The sequence below is a fragment of the Poecilia formosa genome, unplaced genomic scaffold (assembly GCF_000485575.1).
Source record: "Poecilia formosa unplaced genomic scaffold, Poecilia_formosa-5.1.2 Scaffold10, whole genome shotgun sequence".
NCBI classification, from domain to species: Eukaryota; Metazoa; Chordata; class Actinopteri; order Cyprinodontiformes; family Poeciliidae; genus Poecilia; species Poecilia formosa.
Window position 1 is genome coordinate 694,061 of NW_006799949.1, and position 23,545 is coordinate 717,605.

The following is a 23,545-nucleotide window of genomic DNA, read 5'->3' on the forward strand; positions in this document are numbered from 1 at the left end:
ACTGAAATTAGAAGTAATCTAATTAGTTGTAATCCAATCTCAGTGTAATCCAGCTGCTGTGTGAAGGCTTCAGAGGTTTATTAGTTGGGGGTGAGGGGTTTTCCATTACATTAGTGAACAAACAGCACCATTAATATGATGGAACATAGTAGATTGGTCCAGGATAACAGCTAAGTTGAGATAGTTTATTGTCATGATAATTGTTGGTGTCACTACAAGTCTAGCTTGCATAGAACAGTGGTATGAAGAAAGTCACTGTCAAAAGACATACAAAAGCCCCATTTTCAGTTTGCCACAGACTTTATAGGAAAAATGGCAGCTTAGTGGAAATGTATAACTTCAAATCACCCTGAAAAAAAGTGAAAATCATTTTATTTGTGTTGGTCTACCACATAAAATCACAATTAAATACACTCAAGCTTGTGGTTGTAAGTAAGTATGATATGAAAAGAAAGTAATGTAATTTCTTTGCAAAGCACTGCAAATGTTTTATTGTCACATTTCACAAAAAAATTGTAAATTAAGTTCTAGGCAACTAAAAGACAACATGATGAAAAAGAATGTTTACCCTATATTCAAAAAATTCAGATTGGTTTCTCTCTAAACCTGAGGTACAGGAGGCAGTTTGTTTTTGTTTTTAACTCAGGAGAAGTGTCAGAACATATTTATAAAACCAATACGGACACAAAAGGTGTACATTTTTAAAACACTATTGACTTTAATAAAGGATTGACATGAAGCTACACAAACTTGTACATTCCCCCTGGAGTACATCAGTTTTCACTGTATTGCACTTTGACAATATAATGTGCTTTGATTGGTACAGGCAGAACAAGACACGCCTAGGCAAGCAGACAGCTGACATTTTTCCACAAAAAAAACCCCCTCCTCACTATCATGGAGGTGGTCAAGTTCAAAAGGGGAAAAAACAAAAGGTTTGCTTCTTAAAGTAAAAACAAATATATAGGTCATGTACAAACACAATATCTCATAAATATAGCTTTAAACGAGCTAAGGATGCAGAAAAATTAAAATGGCAAAGATTAAGTGAACAAGCTTCAAGGAAAGAGAAAAAAAACAATGCAAAACATTGTATTAAGACACAAATAAATTATTCATGTAGCTGCCGCAAGAGGTCTGCAGTTGTGTGTGATTTTAGGTGAGAAAAAGAAACATCCGAAACAGTTTCAGTTCCATTAAACATATCAGAAATCAGAAAGACATTCACATAAAGAGTAAAATCATGTGGAACACATTTTAAACTGTAAATCATCCTATTCTTGTTTTTGTGCCAGCATTTATGTGCTGATATGTAGCTTGTTGATTAGGATATATCTACAGTAACTGACTTAAAGGTAAATTGTTTCAAAAATTAAACAGCATAGCAAATAAAACTTCTGTACAATCAAATTGTCCAACATTTTAAATGCTGATTTTCTAAGGAATGTCATATCTGATGTGCCTTTTGTAATGTAAGCCCTTCATTAGTTTTACAAATTAAAGTAATATTTTCCTCCGAAAATCTACTACAATTTAGCTAATGCTACACCAGTGAACTGGGCTATGATAATACACTTTTTAAATTGCCAAGCATTTAAAAACAGTGTTCCTGCATGTATAAAGATTTCAGACTTAGTCTTATCACCATTTTAAAATATGAAATTCAAACATTCATCATCAATTTATAGCAGGATTCACATATTTTATAAAGAAATAGGATAGAAGAAAGAACTAAAGATAGCACATAAGGAATGAAATGTCAGAACAGAAAAGACACAATAAAAGGAATGAACAAAACAAAGGGAGGGTGGATAACAAATGAAAGGAAGGAAAAAAAGAGATAAGGAATAAAAAACACAAAAAATGAAAATGGAGGAAAGAAGAAAGAGAGGGAATAATGAATGACTTAAAGTACAAAAGAAAGAATACAAGGAATGAAGGAATGAATGCAGAATGGGAAGAGACAAGGAGGGAAAGAAGCATGGAAGGAAGCACACACGTAATGAACAAATGTAGGACACGAGAAAGGAAAGGAGGAAAATCATAATGTAGAGAGGTAGAACTAAAAAAGGAAAAGAAGAAAGGACACAGGACAAAGAAGTAAGGGTGCAAGGAAGAGAAGAAAAAAGGAGTGACTTGAGGGTGTAAGTAAACAAGGAACAAAGAAGGCAAAGAAGCACACAAAAAAGAAATTGACATAAGAGAGGGAGGAAAAGAGAAACGAGGGAAATGTGGACAGAAGGAAAGATGGGAGGACACAAAGAAGAAACAAAGAACAGAGGGAAAACAAAACATTTTGACAAAGGAATAAAAAAATAAAGGCTGGAAAGATTTTATTATCTTTTCCATGGTTAACTAGACCAAGGTAATCACATTCTAGCCTTTTCTGCAGGAATTCTGCAATAATTATGATTGGATTAATACATTTTCAGACCTGCATTTACTCTGATTATTAGCTTCTCTAAAACCTTGCCTCTTCAATGAAACCTGATCATCAGCAGTCATAGCTATAATCCCTAAAGCTGAAAGAAAGTTTCTTAAATATACTATATTTAAAAAGTTAAGTTTATGTCAACTGAAGACTAAAAAAAGCTAAAAAGACAAACCTTCATCCATATTTTTCAAACATGTTCACACCTTCATTCAATCCACTGGGCAGTAGGAGGGCACACAGAATAATAGTCTTCACAGTTGCAGGTCAGGAGCTCAGCGTTGTGTGGTGTTCTGAGGAAGTATAATCGGCGTACTCGCAATGCCAGCAAATGATTCTGGAAAGTGCAGATCCCTTTCCCACTCATCCGTCTCCGTGTTGTAGACTTGAACGATGCTTGTGACATTATTCAGGTGCCAGTTATAACCCCCTATAATGTAGACCTTAGCATCCAGAAGGCAGCAGCCCGCCTCGGACTGCCCTGCTCTCATAGGACTGACAGTCGTCCACTGGTCACTTTCTGGACTGTAATACTCAACAGCCAGCACATCGAAACAGCGGTCCACATGGTCCATGCGGCCACCCAGAGCGTAAACACGTTGTTGGGTGCTGATCATGGCATGCAGCACTCTGGGTTCATTCATGGGGGCTTTGAAGTCCCACTGGTCTGGTACTGGATCATAGCAGTGGAGCGTTTTCTTGTCGTCCAACGAGACCCCGTAACCTCCTGAAATGTACAACTTTTCTCTGCACGAAGTCCCAGCATGGCCCCAAATTCTGCGTTTCAAAGGTTCCACATAAGACCACTCGTTCTTTTTTGGGCAATAACACTCAACAGAAGACAAACTCCCGGATCGATTACGGCCTCCAGTGGCGTATAGTTGTCCCTGCAGGACATTGAGTTGAAACTGGATGCGAGACTCCTGCATGGATTGGATGCGTAGCCACTGGTTAAGATGCGGGTCGTAGCGGAAACAGTTGTCCACGGCCCCCTCCCCACTGCGGTATTGTAAGTGCTGCCCACCGACAATGTACACAAAGTTGTCAAGCACTGCGACGCAGGAATGGCTGCACCCTGTCTCCATTTCTGTCAGCTCTTTGAACTGACGGGAAGCAGCATCAGGAAGGTAGTAAGACTTGGTGCTCACTGTGCGGTCGTTGTCGGTGTAGGGGGTCCCACCGAAGGTGATGAGGGACAACACGTCAGAGCGGATGAGCGTCCGTGAGGACTGCATTTCATGCTGTCGGAAGGGAAGGATCTGGTAATTGAAGGCCTCGAGGAGATATTGGCGGCATAGCACATCCTCCACCATGATGTCCACCGTCTGAACGCTGTCTACCAACTCTGAGGAGAGCATGAGTGGAAAGCGCACGTGGCAGAGGACGCTGCTCGCCTGAGCCCGGCGGGACTCATCATGCTGGAGCCACCTTATGGCAGCGTGGAAGAGGTCGATTTCCTTGCAGTTCTTCAGCTTGTTGCTCTGCAGGAAGAAGATGAGGCGCTCCATAGGAATGTGCAGAAAGTCTTCTTCTTCAGCGATCTGGAGGAAGTGACGAAAGGTGAAGGCATCCACGGACTCTTTAAGGGAAGACAAGCTGAACGTGGTGGCCATCTGCCCAATGTGAAGGCAGGTCTCGACGCTCATTGCAGACTTAAGGAATTCCTCACAGAGCTCCACTACGGGAACCATCTGGAGAAACACAGCAGCCCCCAGAACATCCTGAATACAGTCCAGGTCTAAAGTTACATCTGAACTATAGGCAAAGTCGATGATATGTTTCAGCCCTCGGGCTGACAAACCCTTTAGCTCAATGGTGTCTTGGTTTGACTCCCTCATGCCTCCTGTAAACATAGCTCTGAAATCAAAAAGAGCACAATACATCACATTATTTACAAGTGTACTTCTGTTTGAAAAAGTTGTATGAGATTCTTCTGAGTCTAGCGTAAACAGCCAGTGAATAAAAAGTAAGAATAAGGTTATCTTTTGGCTTAATTGCCTACCGAGCCTTACAAATGTATTCATACCGTTTGAACAACCACAAAGATCAAGGAGCAGTTTAAAATGGAGCTGTGCTATAAAATAATATCCCAAGATTTGACCGCCACATTGAGCACTGGTTAATCATCATCTGTAAGTAGAAAGAGAGTAGCATAACCACAAACCTGCAAAGACATAGCATTCCATACAAACTAACAGGCTGGGCAAGGTGAATATTAATTAGAAAACCAGCCAAAATGCATATGGAAGAGTTGCAGAGATCTACAGATGAGATGGAAAAATGTGATTATAGGGAAACTATACAAATATATTAATTATGGACAACAAAAGCCATTATATCAAAACAAAGCTCAGTTTGCTGACCGCCATGTAGGAGATACAGCAAACATGAAGAATGTGAAGTCAAAGTTTTGGCCTACATTAAAAACTGTGTATGGAAAAGTTACACTGCACATCCACAAACACACCATCCCTACAGTAAAAAATTATATTGGCACTGTTCTGTAGAAAGGCTATGTCTTCAGCAGGGGAAGAGAAGATGCTCAAGGTTAATGGGAAAATGTAACCAGCAACAAGACAAGGTGGAAGAAGCCCTGAGAAAGGCTGCAAAAGACTCGTGACTGGGACGGAGGTTCAGCTTACAGCAAAACAATAACCATAAAAATCCACCCAAAAAAGTTGAAGAGGTAGAAATATTTTTGTAAGGCACTGTAGGCTTTCCTACTGAACATTTTCACCCACCATTAACATTCACTCAATAACTTTTGATAATACATTGAAAACAACACTATTTTACAAGTCATTATTTCCACCCTATTTTTTGCAAGCATCAGCTAAGTGCTTTCGATTGAAAATCCAAATGGACTTAGTGAAATCTCCAGACTAACCTGAAGTAATCACTACAGGCGGCCAGCACTGCTTTATGGACCTGGAAGTGCTCTTCATTGACAGCCAGCACGACATCCAGGAGCTGGCCCTGAGCCCGCAAAACCGACAAGCCCTGGAGAAGAGTGGCACTGTGGCTCGGGGCGGAAAAAGTACAGCGCAGGGTACTATTCTTGTTAGCCATACTGGAAAGAGAAATAGGACTTGTAACCATCAATAAGCTAGAATGCAATCCCCCCCCCCTACAAATGCAAATGTAATATATTCCTAACAGAAATCTAAGCTGAATTGTTACATCTAGAAGCTGTTATCTGCTGATGAAAACAGGCCAGTGTGTGGATATGTAGTATCCAGTAACATTCTAATGGAAACATAATGTAATTTACTAGTCAAGCAGAGGGGAATGCATTTAGCGTAGAGCTTTTGAATGAGTGAGAATGCATTTGTATGTACAAAGAAAAAAACACTAAAGAGAAAGCCATTTATCTCTCCAGGAACTTTAAATCTTCACATGCTTAAAGGAATTAGAAAGGAAAAACAACAATAAGAGAATAAGGAAATATTGCTCCATCAGTTGCTTGTAAAAACAACATATAAGAGTACAAAAACAGAACTGCACAGTGTCGTCCCAGAACTCTTTTCAGCATCACATCAGATAGAATAAAAATATAAAAATGCATCCATTACACAATGAGGCCTGGGGAAAATATTTATGTTTACAAACATTTACACAAAGTCATCCTAATTGTACAAATCCATAAAGAGATTTAGTTTTTTTTCTTTCTGAGTGAAAATATCAAATATTGAGGAAAAATAGAAAAGCAGAGGAGAATGACATTGGATGCAATAATAAGATTAAACCCTTGAAAAATTAAGGTAATAATATCCAATCATCTTAACAGAGTGACCCACCCACAAAAAGTTACTTCTTTCCCTTCATTTTTTACATTCTTATTTTTTAAAGTTTACACTTACACACTGCTTAATCTGAATATTTGATATTTTGGTAACATGTAAAAATAAAATGCTATTTCTACTTTGTTTAAGTTAAGTTAAAGACAACTTGTAAATACTCCCAAAAAAAAGAAGCACTTACTATGAAGTGGGTTTTAATTTTATTGTTTGAGAAATACACTATGATAGTCTATATGGGTATAGACTATCGATTAAGAAAACCAAATTTATTCATTAAAAATAAAACCTCTTTTCATATTCTATCTGAATTCTCAAATTTCTTGTGGTATTGTGATCACTAAAGAAAATTATTATTGTAACTTAAAAAATGTTAACTGCCTTGTGTAAAGTATTATTAATGTAAACGTAATTTAACCTGCTTAAGACATGTTATATATAAAGCTAAAGGAGCCCCAGGGTCTGGAGGCCGAATCACAGCCTCGGTGTTTCCTGACCTGAAGAAGCCGTGCCGCGAGTCACTTCGGAGCACAGCCGGTTCAATGGCCGTGGGGAGACATCGTGGTACCAGATACACACCGCCAACTTACGACACCATGAACTGCAGCTCACTCACCTGTTCTCCGACTGTTTCGGAGTAAAATCGCCACCGTCCGACTCCGCCATCTTCTAGCACATACCAACACGCATAGAGCATTTTTGGGAATGTTATCAGGAAATCATCGGCACGAATGGATGATTCATTATTGTTTTTGTTTATTTCGTGCAAAGAGCCGTTGGTTATGGAGGACCAAAACTGTACAATTGACTGTTTGAGGTCCTGCGGTGAAAACAGAAATGACCCGTCCCCCTTTGGTGGCTGTTTGAAACACGAATCTCCCCTGTACCGCCGCTACCTGACCACTAGAGGCCGACAGAGTAACGCGCTCCTTCTCCCTAACATGAAAACCCTGGCAACAAATAAGAGATCTCTACTCTTAATGAAAATAGTTTTATTTTGTTCAACAAAAGAATTACTTTATTCAGCAACGGACAACTCTGTATTTGTGAAGAAAATTTTTTGACAGATCAAACTGGGTAAAAATATGCTTGCAAAATATGAAATTACCATGTTGATCTAAATCTGCAATGATCAGTAGATGAATGCTCTTCTGATTGATGCTATGAAAATTACTCTCAAAAAGTTTGAATATTTGCCTTTTAGGTTAAATTTATGGAAAACATAAAGAGTTATTGTTCACAGTAAAGCAGTCATCAGTGTAGGATGTGGCCTAAGGGTATCCACTCTATGCCTTACAGTCACTCTTCCAGTTTCCGTATCTCAGTTGCAACTTACTGATGACACTGTGTATCACTTTAACCTCAGTCGAGACTTTCGTCTGAAAACATCCTGTTTGAAGCCTTGCAATGGCAAGGTAGGGTTGTCAGGTGTTGTCTTGGTCTTGTGATATCAAAATGTATCTCAAAAGCTCAAATAATACCTGAGCTATGATCACAATTCCCAGAGAAATTGAAAAAGAAGGCAGAGAGAAGGAGCAGGCAGTTAAAACCATCTTGTCCATCGATCATAATGGGCAAGAAACATCCTTAACTAGAACGCCTCTGTACCAGACTTTCTAATCATACCGCCAAGCAGAGATTTAAAAAGTGAGGTGCTAACTGAGGACCTGTGAAACATTGTCTCTGCAACATGAAAATAAAGCTGTTAGCACGTCATGACAATCATGAGATTGTCATACATCAACAATCTTCAGTCAGAGGCCTTTGCAGACTAAATTTACAGAAATGTGCAGTTATGAAATTTGTCATTTTTTATACACATATATATATATGCATGAAGGGAAATGGCATTGTTGTTGAGCGCCCTTATATACATATGACTTGCATCCCTTTTTGGGGAACGATACAGAGGCACAATGGGGGTGCAAACCAGAATTGAAACATATAGTGCAAAATTCACTGAAACTTCACAGTTTAAAAAAAAAATAATAATAATTTAGCTGGAAGCAATTGAAGCTTTACTTGAATGTTTACTGTTATGCTCACGCAGACAAAACACTATGCTACGTAATGACCACAGATTGTTCACCAGATACATGGCGTCCCGCCTGTGGTCAAAACTGGGAAGTCTTTATCTCGATGTGGTGAAAGATAAACACTTTTAATTTTGGGTTACAGAAGATGCCCTCTGCTGGTTTTGGTCTTTCAAGCTAAGCAATAAGAGACTCTCAAATTCATGTGCACTGCGGTAGAAAATACAAGTAGGTCAGCTCTTTTGTTGTGTGTGTGCAGATAACAGGACATATTCTAGTCTGAAAAAGAGAGATCAAAAGCTTTTGTGCCTCTTGTAATGAGTAGTTTGTCCTTGTTTGCTTCTTTTTTTAAGGTCAATAATTTTCTTTTGTTGTGACCACTTCCTGTCATGTAGCTACCTCAAAACATGCTGGAGGTTTACTTTTTAATTTTTGAGCCATCATGTGCGTTTGTTTTCAACTGCTGTGTGCATTTTTACAATAACCTATAACAAGCCAGACTCTTAACCATCAGAGTAAAAAATAAGTAAAACTTGATGAATACTTAAAATACAGTGTGATTTTAATAGAGATGAAGACATTATAGCTTTATACTTAGAGTTGTTGCAAAGACGCCCCTCAAGACTGCAATAATTGTAATAATTACTACAACATGTTTAGAAATTAAGTTATAAGATTTGGAAAAGAAAACTACATACGCGTTTGACAATGGAAGAGAAAAGAAAACAAAGATACTGACTACTTGGACTTTAATAGGCAGTAAAAGAAAAATACAATGAAGATATGAAAATGCTACAAACCAGCTCAGGATTTCCCTTCCATCTTTTGAAAAGTGTGAAAATATTAATGTGCAAAAATGAAGCAGTAGTGAATTATTCTGCTTTCTGATATAATACTGGCACCTTATTGAATTCATGTTGAGTTAGACATCAGTAACTTTCAGAAAATACACACAAAGTAAACGAAAAAGAAATACAAAATTAAATTTAAAAAATCACATTTGTATAAACAGTTTTATTTACAAAGGGAAACATTTGTCAGCAACTCTGTTCAATGCTTGCACAGTCTTGTGCTGTTGAGGCAGTTGAATAGTTAAAGTGACTCAAAGTGATTCTGACTTCACATCAAACACCAAACCATTCCTGTATATCAGCATGGCCAGCTCTGTCTCCACCTGTTCCAGGCCCTTCAAGTCTGCTTTCCTCAAAGTGTCATCTCCTGAGGCAACACTCGATCTCTCATCGTCAGATTCTCCCGAGCAGCACCCGTCTTTCTCCACCTGCCGCCCTGCCTCATCATCCCATTCGCCCTTCAGGACTGTGGCTTCTGAAACGGGTTTCTGATCTGGAATGAGCCTGTGTAGGGTGACCTCGTGCACTTCCTCTTTCCTCTCCCACATCTCCTGTTATTGGGTCACAACGGCAGAGAACAGAGTCAGTGTTCTGGGGGACAGGAACAACTACAAAGTTTAAGTTACGATCATTGGTATCAAAGATGAAAGTAATACCAGTAAATTATACTCAGTAATTTTCATACAGAACTTTTTATCTTTTTTTTTTTTTTTTTTTGGTTCTTGATGTTTTGAACAAGTTTTAAATGGCAATCCTGGGATGCAATACACATTTCTCTTATATAACAATTTGATAGCTCTTGTTTTAGCTATTTATTGTACTTTTGTGTAAGGAAATGTGAATATAATTAGTAGCTGGGCTGTAAGAACCTTTGACTGTATGACTGTATGGCTGGTTTTGGACTGAAAATTCACATTTTATTAAAACAATTTGAATTTTGCATATATCCTTTTATTAATGCTTTCTTTTCTAAATGCTTTATACAGTTTTATGATGTAACACAATTAATAACATTGTTATATGGATAAATTGAAGTGTGCTATTTTTCCTTGTTTATGATAAGCCAAAAATCTATTTGCTTACCACTTGCTCTGATGTATTTACGTCAAATTTAATTTGTTTGATCCTTAAATAAAAACATGCTTCTGCTTTGTGGGGAAATAAAATGTTAGTAGTTCTTTCACATCATCTTTCTATATGCTTGATAGGGACTTTCCTTCTTGAAACCAATGTTCCCAAATTAGTGCATTTTTAAAATACACTAAAGGTATATTTAAAAATACCTCAAGAGACTAGATGCAGAAATGGTGAAATTTGAGCCAAACAAAGTTTTATATTATATGAAAATATTGTTTAAGAAGAAATCAGTGGAGACGCAGCTTCTTACCTCGCTCTCTGGTGGACGAAGACTGAAGTCTGGCATCACGGGTTTCGGCACAGGAGGGAACACCTTGGTTTTGATTCTAAAACATTACAAGAACAGAAAATGTTTACACAACAGCAACTTGTGAAACCTTGTTTTCAGAAAGCCAGCTGTGAAATAGGACACACATGATTAGAATCCAGCGTAAACAAAAAAAGTACTCATGAATCCTATCGTACGATCACATTTTATGTGAGCTACATGGAAAATACAGCTAGATTACAAAAAGACATTGAATTGGAGAGTGGAAAATTAAATAAACAATATGACAGCATATGACAAAGGAATGTAAATAATCAGAAACTTTAAATAGAGGGTAGCAATATATGACAACCTTTAAAAAAATAAAAACTTAGACTTGTTACATTATTTTAACATGACATAGGGGGTCTCACAAAACTTAGCTTAGCTGAACTTTTTAACATTTTGTCACTAAACTGCGTATTTGTGAAGAACTTTGACATTGACATTTGATATTATTATATTTGCAAAAGAAACTCTCACAAACCTCTTTAGGACAACGGTGCAAAATATTGAGAAGAGGAAAAACCCAAGCAACAATCCAAAGCTTATCCACACTAAGGACAAGGAGAAAATAGTAGATTAAAAAGCAGAAGGATAAGACATTTACAACTTGAAAATTCACTGTTGTGATTTTAAAGTATGCAGATCTATGCAAAAGCCCATTTTTCGACAGTTGAATTTGCAGGCTTGATACCATTGAAAGGCTTCTCTCGCAGTGTGGTAAAACTCTCCATGGCTACCGGCCCTTCTCCTGTTTGTGTCACTCCGGCCAGGGTGACGTTGTATTTGGTCGCCGGTGTTAAATTTTTCAGATGGTGTTTTGTTGCTGATGCGGATATGTTGATGCACTCTGTTCAAATGAGACAAAAAAAGCAAATATATTTTCTTTCTCATTACAAATTAAGAGAAACCATTAGATAAAAGACAGTCTTTCAAACCTGGAGGCTTGCTCTGTGAATTTATTTTTACAGTACATAATTTGTAGTGTGTGAGGAAGCCACGGAGGTGCTCATATGAAATTTGTTTCCAGGTTAGATCAGCAGAGTCGTGTGTGTCAGAAACAGTCATGAAGTTCTGTGGCTCTTTGCTTGGCACTGAAACAACAAAAACAACAATAATAACTTGTATATCTATTATTTGTCCTGTCGACTTTGATATTGTGTCCAGGGATAAAACTACGAAGTGGTATTCACTGTAATAGTAACAAAATATGAAAATATGTAATTTGTTCCATAGCATTTCCACTAACTATGCAAAAACAGAGACATACATGGAGACAATTCTTGCAAAAATGTGCAAAAAAAATCCCCTATAAGAGTTTAAATATGCACAGATATTTTCATGCAAAAAATCATAACTAAGGTTTTACAGACATACAAAACCCGAATTGAAAATTCTCAAAATGATTATTAAACATTTAAGCCAGTGAGAAAAGGGACACCCCATTTTCAGTATAACTGATAAACTATCAGGCTGTTTCTGCCTCTTGTGCTGCACATGCTTAAATGTTATCTGTTAATGATTCCCATTGAAGAACTTGATGGATAGATTACTGAAGAAATACAGAATCAGAACTAAGTGAGAGCCAGATTGTACTGATCAAGACTGACCCACTTGATTATAATTTGGTTGTGAAATAGTTTTTGTTAGTAGTGGTACTTGATTACATTTAATATAGTTAATTGCAGAGTCTGTAATCAATTAATCACAATTTAATTGAAAACCATATGTTCTAATTTTAGATACTATGTTCTTTTTTGAGACAAAATATGACAAAAAAAAATTTCTGTTAAGTTTGTTTGATCTGTCTTAATTCAATTTCCAAATCTGTCTTCACCTCGATCAATGGAAAGAGATTGTGATGTTACATGATCAGAACTGATAAACAATTGAATAAATTACACAAGAGAGTTGACTTTTTCAGGATCATTTATTCTACTTTAGCATAAATACTTAACTACCAAGAAAGAAACAACTAAGTGAAGCGTAACGGCATGGATGACAAATGGGAGTATGAGCTGGTAAAGAAATGATCAATGTTTGAGGAGTATAACAGCACATATGAACAGTAATGTTGACAATGCAGTGTTCCACCTGCATCATATTGAGGTTTATAGTGCTGAGTGCACACACTTACCACCCTCTTTCTTATAGTATAGGCACATTTTCCTCGTTTGTGGTTTGCCATCCTGACATTTGTGTTCAAAGTAAAGGTAGCGTGTGTAGTCCTTCATGTCTGTAACGGAAACAGAACAGGTGCTTCAGCTGTCTGGGGAGCCACATTTGATCATTTTCAACATGGAAGAGCAAAACTGCAAAAATTACATAGGTAGATGTGATATAAAACATAGTGCAGAAACCATTATATCCAACTTACTGTCTTTGATTTCCTTTCTTTTGTTTGTTGTGTTCTCTGACGTTAAACACCAAACTCTTTCTGGTATCAAATCTGCATCTTGGAGCTCGTAAAACTCAAGGCACACGTCGTTCTTTAATTTCTTATCCAGCATTGTTTCGTCACAAGCTACGAGCGAGGAAAGGTATGAAAACATTTGTGGTTGACATGAGGAAATAAACATGTTCATGCACACAGTCTGTAGGACCTACTTTTTAAATCTGGGGCAGAAGCAGCTGGCACATGCACAACTGCTGGAGGAGACAACCCTGCCGCGTTTCTGGCAGTAACAGTGATGTTGGCGGCTGAGTATGACACATAAACAGTGTATCTGTTCAGCTTGGTATTGTGACTCTTCTTCTTGCCCGTCCTCCCTACAGTGTTACAGGGACACCTTAGGAAGGATTGTGTGACGTCTACGATATAAGTCACCCCTGTCACGGCTGCTGCCTGGGGCATCCGCTGATGAGACGAACAGAGATTGAATTATTTACAGAAACAAATGGAAACTCCCCACCTCCCACTGCACAGTAGTGCAGCATAAAAACACAAAGGAGAGCTAGTGACTTAGAAAATCTGTTGATGGTTTTGGGAAATTCTCTAAAAAGTTGCATGTAATGTGCAGAAGGTATCTGAAAGTACTTGAATCAGACAGGTTTCTTAAAAAAAAAAATTGTTATGCATGATAAAAAATAAGCCACAAGCTGAAAGAGTAAGACAGACAGGATGGAGCAACAGAGCAAGGCTTCCAGACTGGTGAAGAATATGTACTGTGAATGACTTGTGTTTCACCCGTTAACTGTTTGCCACAATATTTTGCCGCTCTATGAGTCAGAGTGGAAACACAGAGGAAACAAATCTCAGTTTGTGCTGAAGTGAAAGGCTGGGATCTACAGTTTAATAGCCTGGAGTTATTTAGAATTTCTTCATATTTGACTTTCAAGGAGCTGGAAGGACTTGCAGACCTCAAAGTTAGTATTTTAATCCCCGAATCATTTGGTTTCTAAAAGACCTTATAAGTTTAAAGCATTTATGCTACTCGCCTGAAGTAACACAGACCCAGTTTGTTACAAATTTGTTAAACCCATGACCCAAAGACACAATATGACTGATAAATAGTACTTTAAAAGTAATATTAATATGTGTGATGCAAAAATTTGAACACAAAATTGTGTCCAGTTCTGCCAAAATGTATACTATTTCAGTAACATGTAAGTATTACCAGATAAAGCATGCACAGGAGAACATGCAAACTCTAAGCAGAAAGACCGGGGCTGGGAATCGAACCCAGAACCTTCTTGCAGCAAGGCAACAGCCCTACCAACTGCACTACTGTGCAGCCATTATGTAACAAAATATCCAGTAAATTAAACTTACTTACCTCCCAAGTCAGGTTGACTTGTCGAGTGCCATTTAAGAGTGTTGTTGTGCTCCGAACTAAAGGAGGTTGTTCAAATTCTGTTGGAAAAATAATAATAATAAAAATATTTTTTACACATTTTTGTTTTAATCAGACCAAATAAGAAATTGTACTTTTAAAGCACTCTGTCTTTTTTATTTACTGTCACAAATACAGACACAGTCTTTACATTGTTTACAAAGATAATATAACCATTGAAATTTTGAGGTTAGATTAATGGTTATAGCTCATTTTATATCTACAGAAAAGTTCTGTCTTTGTGGGTACAGTTGCATGCACTTGTGCAGTTTCAATGAGTAAGCATGATTTTTGTGTGTACCTTGTAGGATTTAAAAGCTTACATGTATGCTTATAGTTTTAAGCTGTACTAAAAGAAAGCAGGGAATTACATTGGTTTACCTGCAGGAACCATCACAACTGGTGACCAGTCGCTCCACAGCGGGTTTGCAGCCTGGATGGACCTCTGTCTGATTTGAACCTGGTAAGCTGTATTCTTCAGAAGATTCACAACAAGGAGTATTTCTGTTTCAATAAAAATAAATTAACTGTTATCTGAAATCTTTTTGTTTACCCATCCATTTTCTATATCTGCTCCTCTGTGCATCCGATCTGCATAAATACACCGCTTGGTGCCTATCTCCATTAAGCGATTAAACGAGATGCGGGTTACACCATGGACAAGTTCCCAGTGCAGTCCAGGGTAACACACAGTTTCCATTCACTCCCCAACTGTTCCTCACTGCCTATGATTACATTTTTGGTTCCTATATCGCTCTCCACTCCTTTCTCGTCATATTTATAGCTGTTGTGCCACAAACCAAGTTTTGTACGTTGTTCCGTTTTTCTTTGTTAAACTGTTCAGGACGAACTGTCAGATTTCCTGTGCCTTGGTCCAAGCTCAACACCACTAAGCATGACACCATGAAGAAAGAGACCAGAATGCAAACCTGAGACCTCAAGCTGCAAGGCAACGGTTCTAACATACATTATAGTTTCCTCATTATAGTTACATGCAAAATTCAAATATCTGAATTTTGCATGCAAGGTATTAGTCCATATGCAATAGGAGTGCACATCTCAGATGAAAGATAATAACACACCAAAGATATAATGGATGACTGATTAATCATACGTCTTTCTTATTGTACAAACATGAAACCCCTGGGGAAAAACAGGAATCATTTTTTTCAGAGCTGCACATTACATGGTGATTTTTGTCTTATGTTTGCTCTACTTGAACTTAATAAAGTATGCAGATTTTTTTTGTGAAGGTGTCCAGAGAAATGAATCATGCAACTTTAGCCAACCTTAAATGAGAACACACAACCCAGCTGAACAGCAACTAGGTTTCTAAATGAAGAGCTTACCACACCCTAGTACCTTCAGTCACACACATAAAGAGCAATACTGAACTTCAAAAGATAAAAACCCCACAAACCATGCAAACAAAACATGAAACCTAGACGTGGAAAGAAAAACCATGCCCTGAATAGGGTCAGAACATCAACATCAACTAAAATATCAACCAATCACCAAGATCTCAACATTGTAATTACTAATGATGTGCATTAGTTTCTACAAATTATAACAATTTTGATTATTAAATAATACCAAATTGATATTTCAAGAGTTTTAATAAAATATGTTGCTATGTGAAGCTGTGAATTAAATAGGATTGCAGCTGTAAAGGATGGTGTAATTTACAGTGGTTTTAATATTGGTGCTTATTTCAAGCAATCAGATTTGGGTTTGACTGAGTAATTGATGTTGAACTGATTTTGAGACTGTGAAGGAGGGGAAGATATTGAACAAATTATCATCCATCATGGACAACCTGGACCAATGCTGGCTCCACATACAGAACGCCTTTCCTTCCACATGCAATCATCTTAAACAAAGACTCAGTCTGATTATTACCGGTGACTTGTTATTGGTATTGTTCCACATACACAAGATTTTGCATGGGAATTTTAAAGGAACATGTTTCTGTTGAGCTTATTGTCTGTTTCCTTTATGTGATGCTGCCGCTGCTGCCAAATATCACTATACTTTAACTTACTAACAGGCTTTCTCCAGGATTGTGAATTTGCACATTTTGTTTGTGTGGATTTGTATTTCTAAAGATGTCTATATTGTTTTATGACAGGTGTTTACGTATGTTTGCTAGTTTTCCGCCTTTAGGCATTTGGCCTAAAGGTATCTACCTTCTCCATCTATCTGATTTGAACCTGGTAAGCTGCATTCTTGTAAAAACAAGGAGTTTTTCTGTTTCAATAAAAAATAAATTAACTATTATTTGAATCTTTTTATTTACCCATCAATTTCTAAACAAAATGGATGGACTACATTCAGCTACATTAAAGCTGCAGTAGGTAACTTTTATCAAGAATATATTTTTTAAAATATTTGTAAAAAGTATCACTATGTCATGACAGCATAGTATGAGACAGATAATCAATGAAAACATGGAGCTCCTCTTCTGCCTCCCTGTGGTCCTACAACACTCTGCAGAATTACACCACTTGGTCAGAAGCAACCAATGAGAGCCAGGAGGAGGGCCTTAGCGCTGTCAATCATGTTCAGAGTTTGAACCTTCTTGCTGAAAGGCTACAGAGCTACCATCTACTATGCCCAGGCAATTTTACATTTTAATATCAAACATGCAGTGTTTTCAGAGCAGGAAAAGGAAACAAGAATATAGGCAGAAATCCAGATATTCACATATAATTTGAAAGAGTTAACTGAAGGAATATTTGTGCACTCACGCATAGGAGCTTTATTGGTAGTATTCATTAGTCTCTGTAAGAAAATGTCAACATAAATTAGCATTAATCAATAGGTAGCTTAAAAGAAATGGAAAAACATAAGAACTTGTAAAAGAAAGAGCAATGAACCTTACTTTTTCCCATGATTCTGTGTGATCTTTCCTGAACCAGACCTCAGCTAAAGATGGATATTTAGACTCCCAACTCAAGCTGAGATCGTTTCTCAACCAGGACACATTTATATTTTGTGGTGGTTCATATTTAACTGCAGAGAAAAACAACTGTTAAACATTTTGTGAAAACATATGGTTGAGTGTTGTTTGGTGCATCCAGTACCTGTATGTTCCAATGTTCCAGACCATATAGGTGAGGTGCAGATAGATTTTCCAGCACGAGCCTTCACCCACATGTCAACTCTTGAAGCAACTATCAGTCTTTCATCACCGAGCTCTATGTGGTTCTCCTTAATGTCTCCAATTTTGTCATTATAGGCAATTTCAGAACTGTCACTAGCAAGAAAAATGGAGATGTAAAAATGATCAAATTAAATACATGTTTGTAAAATGAGTAAATACAACTTGCCATACTAAAACCACAATTTGATCTATATACACACTTTTTATTCGCATGAACTTTATTTTACTGTAATTCTCATCAACATCATATGTAGGAAACAGTTATATGTGTTAAACTTGTGCAGTTCTTGTTCATTTAAACTACACTTAGTGTGAGAAACATAGCACTAGTTCTTTCATGGTTCTCAAACCACAGTGGACTTCGGCCTGTTAATGATTCACTATTTGTTGATTTTTCTGTCTACAATAGTCCATATTATTTGTGGAAAGCCTACCCAATCACAACTTTTTGTGTGTACCTACAATGTTCTATTCTTTGTCTCTTTTTGATTAGTTTTGCCTGTTTCCGGTCTATGTTTAATCCTCTTCAGCTCCTCTTGTGCTGTCATTCTCTTGCCTTCATTCTCTCTGTCTGGCCTCGAATCTTAGCAGAAGTCTTTTACTAATAAGTCACCTGGCCCTTGTCAGTAATAAAACTCCCTAGTGATGTAGCTTCTCTCTTTCCTTAAATCTTTTCTTCTGTTTTCTTGCCCTGGCTTCCTGTGAGGTCCTCTGCTTCTCTTTGGTCTACCTGTCCGCATTGAGGACACCAGTGCAACCAGCAGTGTTGTGCATCGGTATCCGACGCATTGCACTCTCCACATGAGGTGGGTCTAGCTGATCTTTTACACCTTCTCCAAGAGATCGGGCTGTGGCCTGCACTTCTCCTCTTCCTCTTCGCTGTCATTTCCAAGATTCACAACTAGTGTCATGTATCAAAACCATAACACCCATCAGACCATCAGACGCCCCGCCTGCAGCGGCCCCAACAGATCTCAAGGCAGCAGCAGAAGTTACTCAGCTCTCTCCTGCAGCAGCAGAAGCTGAAATTGCTGCTGCTATCCTCCTCTCTGACAGCCTAGCTCTTTCTGGGCTCCTCCAAGGATGTCTCTGGCTTCAGTGCCAGCCTCCTGAGCACCTGAATGGGCTCCAGACACACCAACTGTTCCAGCCTACAGAGCTCCTCCATGGGTCCCTGTCTTACAATGCTCCTTGGGCCTCCAGTATTGTCTACCCAAATGTTCCTCCGCCTTCGTCGCCAGACATCATCTGGGTTCTTCCGCCTTCAGGATCGGTCTTCAGAATCCTCAGTCACCGTCGTCGAATTCTGGATTCTACTACTCCACTGTTGCTGGCCTCAAAGCTCCTGCGATGCTAGCTTTCAGTCTCCAAGCATTTGCAAAATCTCCCTCCTGTGTTGCTCAGCTTCTGCTGATGGCCTCCTGACTTGCTGCCCAGACATCCTCTTGAGCACCTTCGTCACAGGCCTCTGCTCTCCTGACCTCCTATCATAATGGTCTCAAACTTCCAAGCTTCTGCACCACAGTCTTCCAGAACTCCAGCGCTCAATGCAATTTTTTTTAACCAAGTTGAATAATGAACTGAACGTGATTGCATTGTTTGATAGCTAGGATTGATTGGAAATTGTAAGGTGCCAAAATGTATTTTTTTTTATACACAGGTACTGCTGATGATCTTATCATCAAGAGTCGTTGTCAGACCCACCTTAATCCTACGGAAACAGCAAGAGTACACTTATTTTTTTATGACTGTTTGTATTATTCTTCTTATCCATTCAGTACTGTCGCTTTTATCATGTGGCATTTCATGACCCTATAGTTCACTCTACAGATAACCACTGGCTAAGATTAACCTCAGAGCTGCAACATAAAATAATAAACCGTTTTTTTTTCAGTATAAAACATCACACAAGGGACAAATCATTTGCACCAATTTAGCAATCATTTAGTATGTTTTGATAAATAAAGCATTCAGTCTATTCATGGTAAACCCTCCTGATGACATTTAAATCTGCAGTATTACAGCTTCGCTTTCCTACTAGAGGAAATGGTGACCTGTCTCCTGCCTGCTTAGTCCCTAGAGAGAACTGAAAGGAGTTTATCTACATGCTGCTCAACTTTTCTTTTAGGAGTTCTGTTTGCAAAATCTGCCTCTTCAAACACTGAGCAGTACTCACTTAAAGTACAAGTCAAATGTCACGTCTGTTTCATTGGTGTTGAAATCCCATTCACAGATGTAAACATTCTTGTCTTCATCTTGTCGGAAGCACAGAGGACTGGAGGGAGCTTCACATGCTGACCCTTAGGAGAAAGCAGTGTTACACATCTATTTAGGTCAAGAAATTATATATTTGAGCAAACAGAAAAATGATCAGTTTGATTAAATGGAATGTTTTTGTTTTTGTTTTTTTCCTTTGCAGCTGTTAAGCCAAATTATTCAATAAATGGATTTCCTTACACTCCCCCTTGGGGGTTTGCTGTAGATTTTTCTGCAATTGTGTTTCTTTTCCCTTTTCTTTTTTAGGCACATCCACTTGAACACTTTTGTGGCATAACATTCACCATAAAATATATATATATATATATGTATATTTTCCTCTTCCAAGGAGAGTTTGAAGTGAATTTGAACAGAAATCTGAAAGTAACTTTAAACTAGCATATGAATAACAGGTTAGGTATCGGTTTGAATTTGATCAGTAGGTCTTCGCTGAGGCAGCCCAGACAGCGCTGAGCGGATGTCACCTGCTAGTGCAAACCACATAATGCTGATAAGCTAACCAATGTTCTGCGGCTGATCTATACTTTTAGTAGATTTGTCACTTTCATTTGAAAGATTATTATCCAGAAATCATTTTGCTGTCAATAAAAGTTTAACAATGGCTCCTTAGAGACAATAAAATGACGAGTTTACCTGTGCTGATTGTTGCAAGGAGCAGAAATATCACGTATCCATTTAGTGAACTCAAGTGCTGAAAAGTTTCCATGAGGTAAAGTAGAAAGATGATCATAACTGAGAGTAGGAGAGCCCATGAAGCCAACCTGTGTTCGAGTAACTGGTTTGTGTTTCCCAGAAACGTCACATTTTCACATCTCAACTTATATGAGTTAGAGCAAAACCACAACCAGTCAGGGGTGGGGGGAGCTTGTGTTCGTCACCCTTGCAGACAACCATTGCAGTGACTCTTTGAAGTCTTTTCTTGATTTTTTTTTTTCTATGCTCATTTCCCTACAATTATTCTTCTGTTTACGCTTACCATCAATAGTGGCGCAATAATTGGGGAAACTACAGTAGAGGATTATAGACACCTACATGTAGCGCGATGTGTCACAACAGAGAGCTGCTTGCACACCTAATTAAGTTATTAAAGGGAGGGGAAAAGTACCAAGTTTTCTCACTTTGGGTAAGAATCTGAGAAACTGTATAAATCATCTAGGTCAAAGAGTTTTTGGCTTCTTGATTTCAGTTATTTTAATGCTTGTTTTCTTCACCAGACAGTGCTGTCAGGGACAAGTGTGCCATTTTTCCTCTTTTGCTGACAAGAATCATTGAAAAAGAACAGAATGTTCAAAACTACATCAGTAACAAAGTACGCCAATTTGGAAAAGAAACAATATAAGGAAACAATATAAAAGGGTTTTATTATGTTATGCAAAGTGCTAAATGGGTTTTCTGGCAATCTCAGTTAACTGAAAAATAAGATTTGGCATAAGAGTCAACAAAAGTCATTTCATGCAACACAGTTTCAGTGTCCTAAAACATGGAGAAGCGTGGTTTGAAGAGATTCTGATTGTCACTTCCTTTCGTTAGAACTGATGCATTGTGCAGACCACCACCTTTTCTCTGCATCCTGTCTGCTGAGTGACAGAGCCTCCCTTGCAGGGAATGTATCGCACTGCAACAAGCAAAGAAAATTGCACAGCTTATTTGAAGGAAAGCTAAAGACAAAGCATTTTAAATGTATGAAAGTATGACAGTAGAATGTTTGCTTTCGCAGAAACTAAGCTGTGCAAAAGTGGCGAAGAGGAACCATTTTCGAGACAATATTTTTGAGTTAAAAATCTCTAGAAGATAGTTAATAAAATTACCTTTAGTTGTTTTTTAATAGCTTCAAAACTGTATAGGACATATCTTCCATTTTAACATTTTACTTCTTAGTTATTCATCCAAAATGTCAGTTTTATTATCTGCCAACTTGTCATCTCATGTTTTGATGCTTTATATAAGTATCAAAACATTTATTATTAGAGGGATGCAAAGATCTCTCCCATATTTGACCAGTCAAGAAAAACTTATGCTTCTTAATTATGTTCTTCTACTGCTGACCAACGTTAAATATAGTGCAGTAAAATACTCATCTGTACTTTGGAGACATTGGTATGACTGCCTCCTGAATTTTAAGGAACCTTTTTTATTGTACATTTTATTATTTTATTGTATTTGTTATATTCTTTATGTACATTGGACTTTGAGTCTGTAATAAAATCTATCTATCTATCTATCTATCTATCTATCTATCTATCTATCTATCTATCTATCTATCTATCTATCTATCTATCTATCTATCTATCTATCTATCTATGCCTGGATCTTGGTTTCTTGAGTTGGTTTTGGGTTTTTGTTACTTTCTGTGCTCCTTAGTTAGTTTTCTTTGATTAAATCAACCATGTTTCTGTTATGCTTTGGTTCAGTCCTTCCTTAGTGTTTCTTGTTTATAATTGTTTTTTGTGTCTAGTTGTTTCTTGTTTCTCTAGTTTTATTATGTTTCTTAGGTCTAGTTATTCTTTAGTGTTAGATTCATTTCCCAAAGCCTTGTGTACTCTCCCTTGCCCCCTGTGGCACTTTTTCTGTCTCTCCCCTCACACCTGCAGCACAGGTCCATAGTACCTCACTCCCAGTACTTTAACAAATCTGTCACACTCCTTTTGGGTCCTGTTATAACCTATTATCTCCCTGCAGTTTCTGTGTTGTTCTTTATTTCCTGGGTTTCTGTGATTTTTGTTCTCCTCGGGCTCACTGCATTGTCTGTGTCTCCATGTTATTTTTTTAGGAGGGGGGTTGTAAGTTTTTGTTCTTTATTTTTTCATGAAATTCTTCTACATAATTCATGCTCCCAGCTCTGCATTTTGGTCCACCAACAAATTTGCAATTCATGTGCCATAAGACATCAGTAAATGTCACGGACAATGTCATGAGCTTCACTTGAAATTGTTCAAACTGTAATATTAATGCTTCAGCATTATATGTTGCTGGTGTCTCTATGCCTTTGATGTGATGTATAACCCAGATCTTTGTTGTTTGTGTGAGCTGCAGCTTGACAAATGTTAAAAATATCCGGAAGCCAAAACCATCACAGTACCTCTGATGTGACTGGTCCTACACCTAGAGTCTGTTTACTCATAACACTTGTCACTTAGAGGTGGCTGACAACTTGTCAGTTTCGTTTGCTGTTTCTAACTGGTCATACTGAGACAACATTTAGTGTCAGCTAATATACTACACATAGAAAATTTTGCTTTTTATCTGTGATTTCTGTGTAACAAATATAGTTTCACAGTAGAACTGCTGCTTTGCAGGAAGCAGGTTCTAGTTCTAATTTCTTTATCCTGCATACGTATATCGTGTGTGTCTCTCGCCTAAAATCGGTCCATAATAAATCCTGCCTCTTGGCCTCCGGAGATAGACACCAGTCCCTTGAACCTTGCAAGAATAAAGCAAATATAACAAACTCAATGGATGAACATGTGGGAGATCGCACCTCATAATGTTTAAACCTCAACAGACAGTTTCTACAATTAGTCTCTTACTGAAGAGAATTGCTGTGTAACTTAAACTGATGCCATTTTAGCTTTCACAATATCAAGAGAAAGAACTGAGGCATAGTAATGAACAAATAAAACAAGTAAGTTCATAGACTGTGGCAATGATGAAGAAAAATGAAAACACAATTGAAATGATCAACTAAGAAGGAAGGACAAACTCTGATCTAAGAG

General features: G+C 37.8%; 2 protein-coding genes across 3 annotated transcripts; both read right to left on the minus strand.

The window, feature by feature from the left end:
- Positions 1 to 693: 693 nt before the first annotated feature.
- Positions 694 to 7,131, minus strand: klhl26 (kelch-like family member 26). Of its 2 annotated transcripts, XM_007541074.2 has the most exons (3): positions 6,845 to 7,131; positions 5,319 to 5,501; positions 694 to 4,288 (listed from the first exon to the last, which is right to left on the minus strand). In XM_007541074.2, exons 1-3 carry the CDS (start codon positions 6,892 to 6,894, stop codon positions 2,707 to 2,709), a joined length of 1,815 nt encoding a protein of 604 aa, XP_007541136.1. In that variant the 5' UTR covers positions 6,895 to 7,131; the 3' UTR covers positions 694 to 2,706. The 2 variants fall into 2 exon arrangements, with proteins under 2 accessions (XP_007541136.1, XP_007541144.1); XM_007541082.2 differs by lacking the exon at positions 5,319 to 5,501.
- A 1,862-nt stretch (positions 7,132 to 8,993) lies between these two features.
- il12rb1 (interleukin 12 receptor subunit beta 1) lies at positions 8,994 to 20,614 on the minus strand. The gene is made up of 15 exons (XM_007541095.2): positions 20,466 to 20,614; positions 19,732 to 19,855; positions 17,476 to 17,648; positions 17,274 to 17,404; positions 17,140 to 17,173; positions 14,774 to 14,896; positions 14,336 to 14,412; positions 13,167 to 13,416; positions 12,937 to 13,083; positions 12,697 to 12,795; positions 11,498 to 11,653; positions 11,254 to 11,409; positions 11,044 to 11,113; positions 10,500 to 10,575; positions 8,994 to 9,663 (listed from the first exon to the last, which is right to left on the minus strand). Exons 1-15 carry the CDS (start codon positions 20,560 to 20,562, stop codon positions 9,364 to 9,366), a joined length of 2,013 nt encoding a protein of 670 aa, XP_007541157.1. The 5' UTR covers positions 20,563 to 20,614; the 3' UTR covers positions 8,994 to 9,363.
- Positions 20,615 to 23,545: the final 2,931 nt, after the last annotated feature.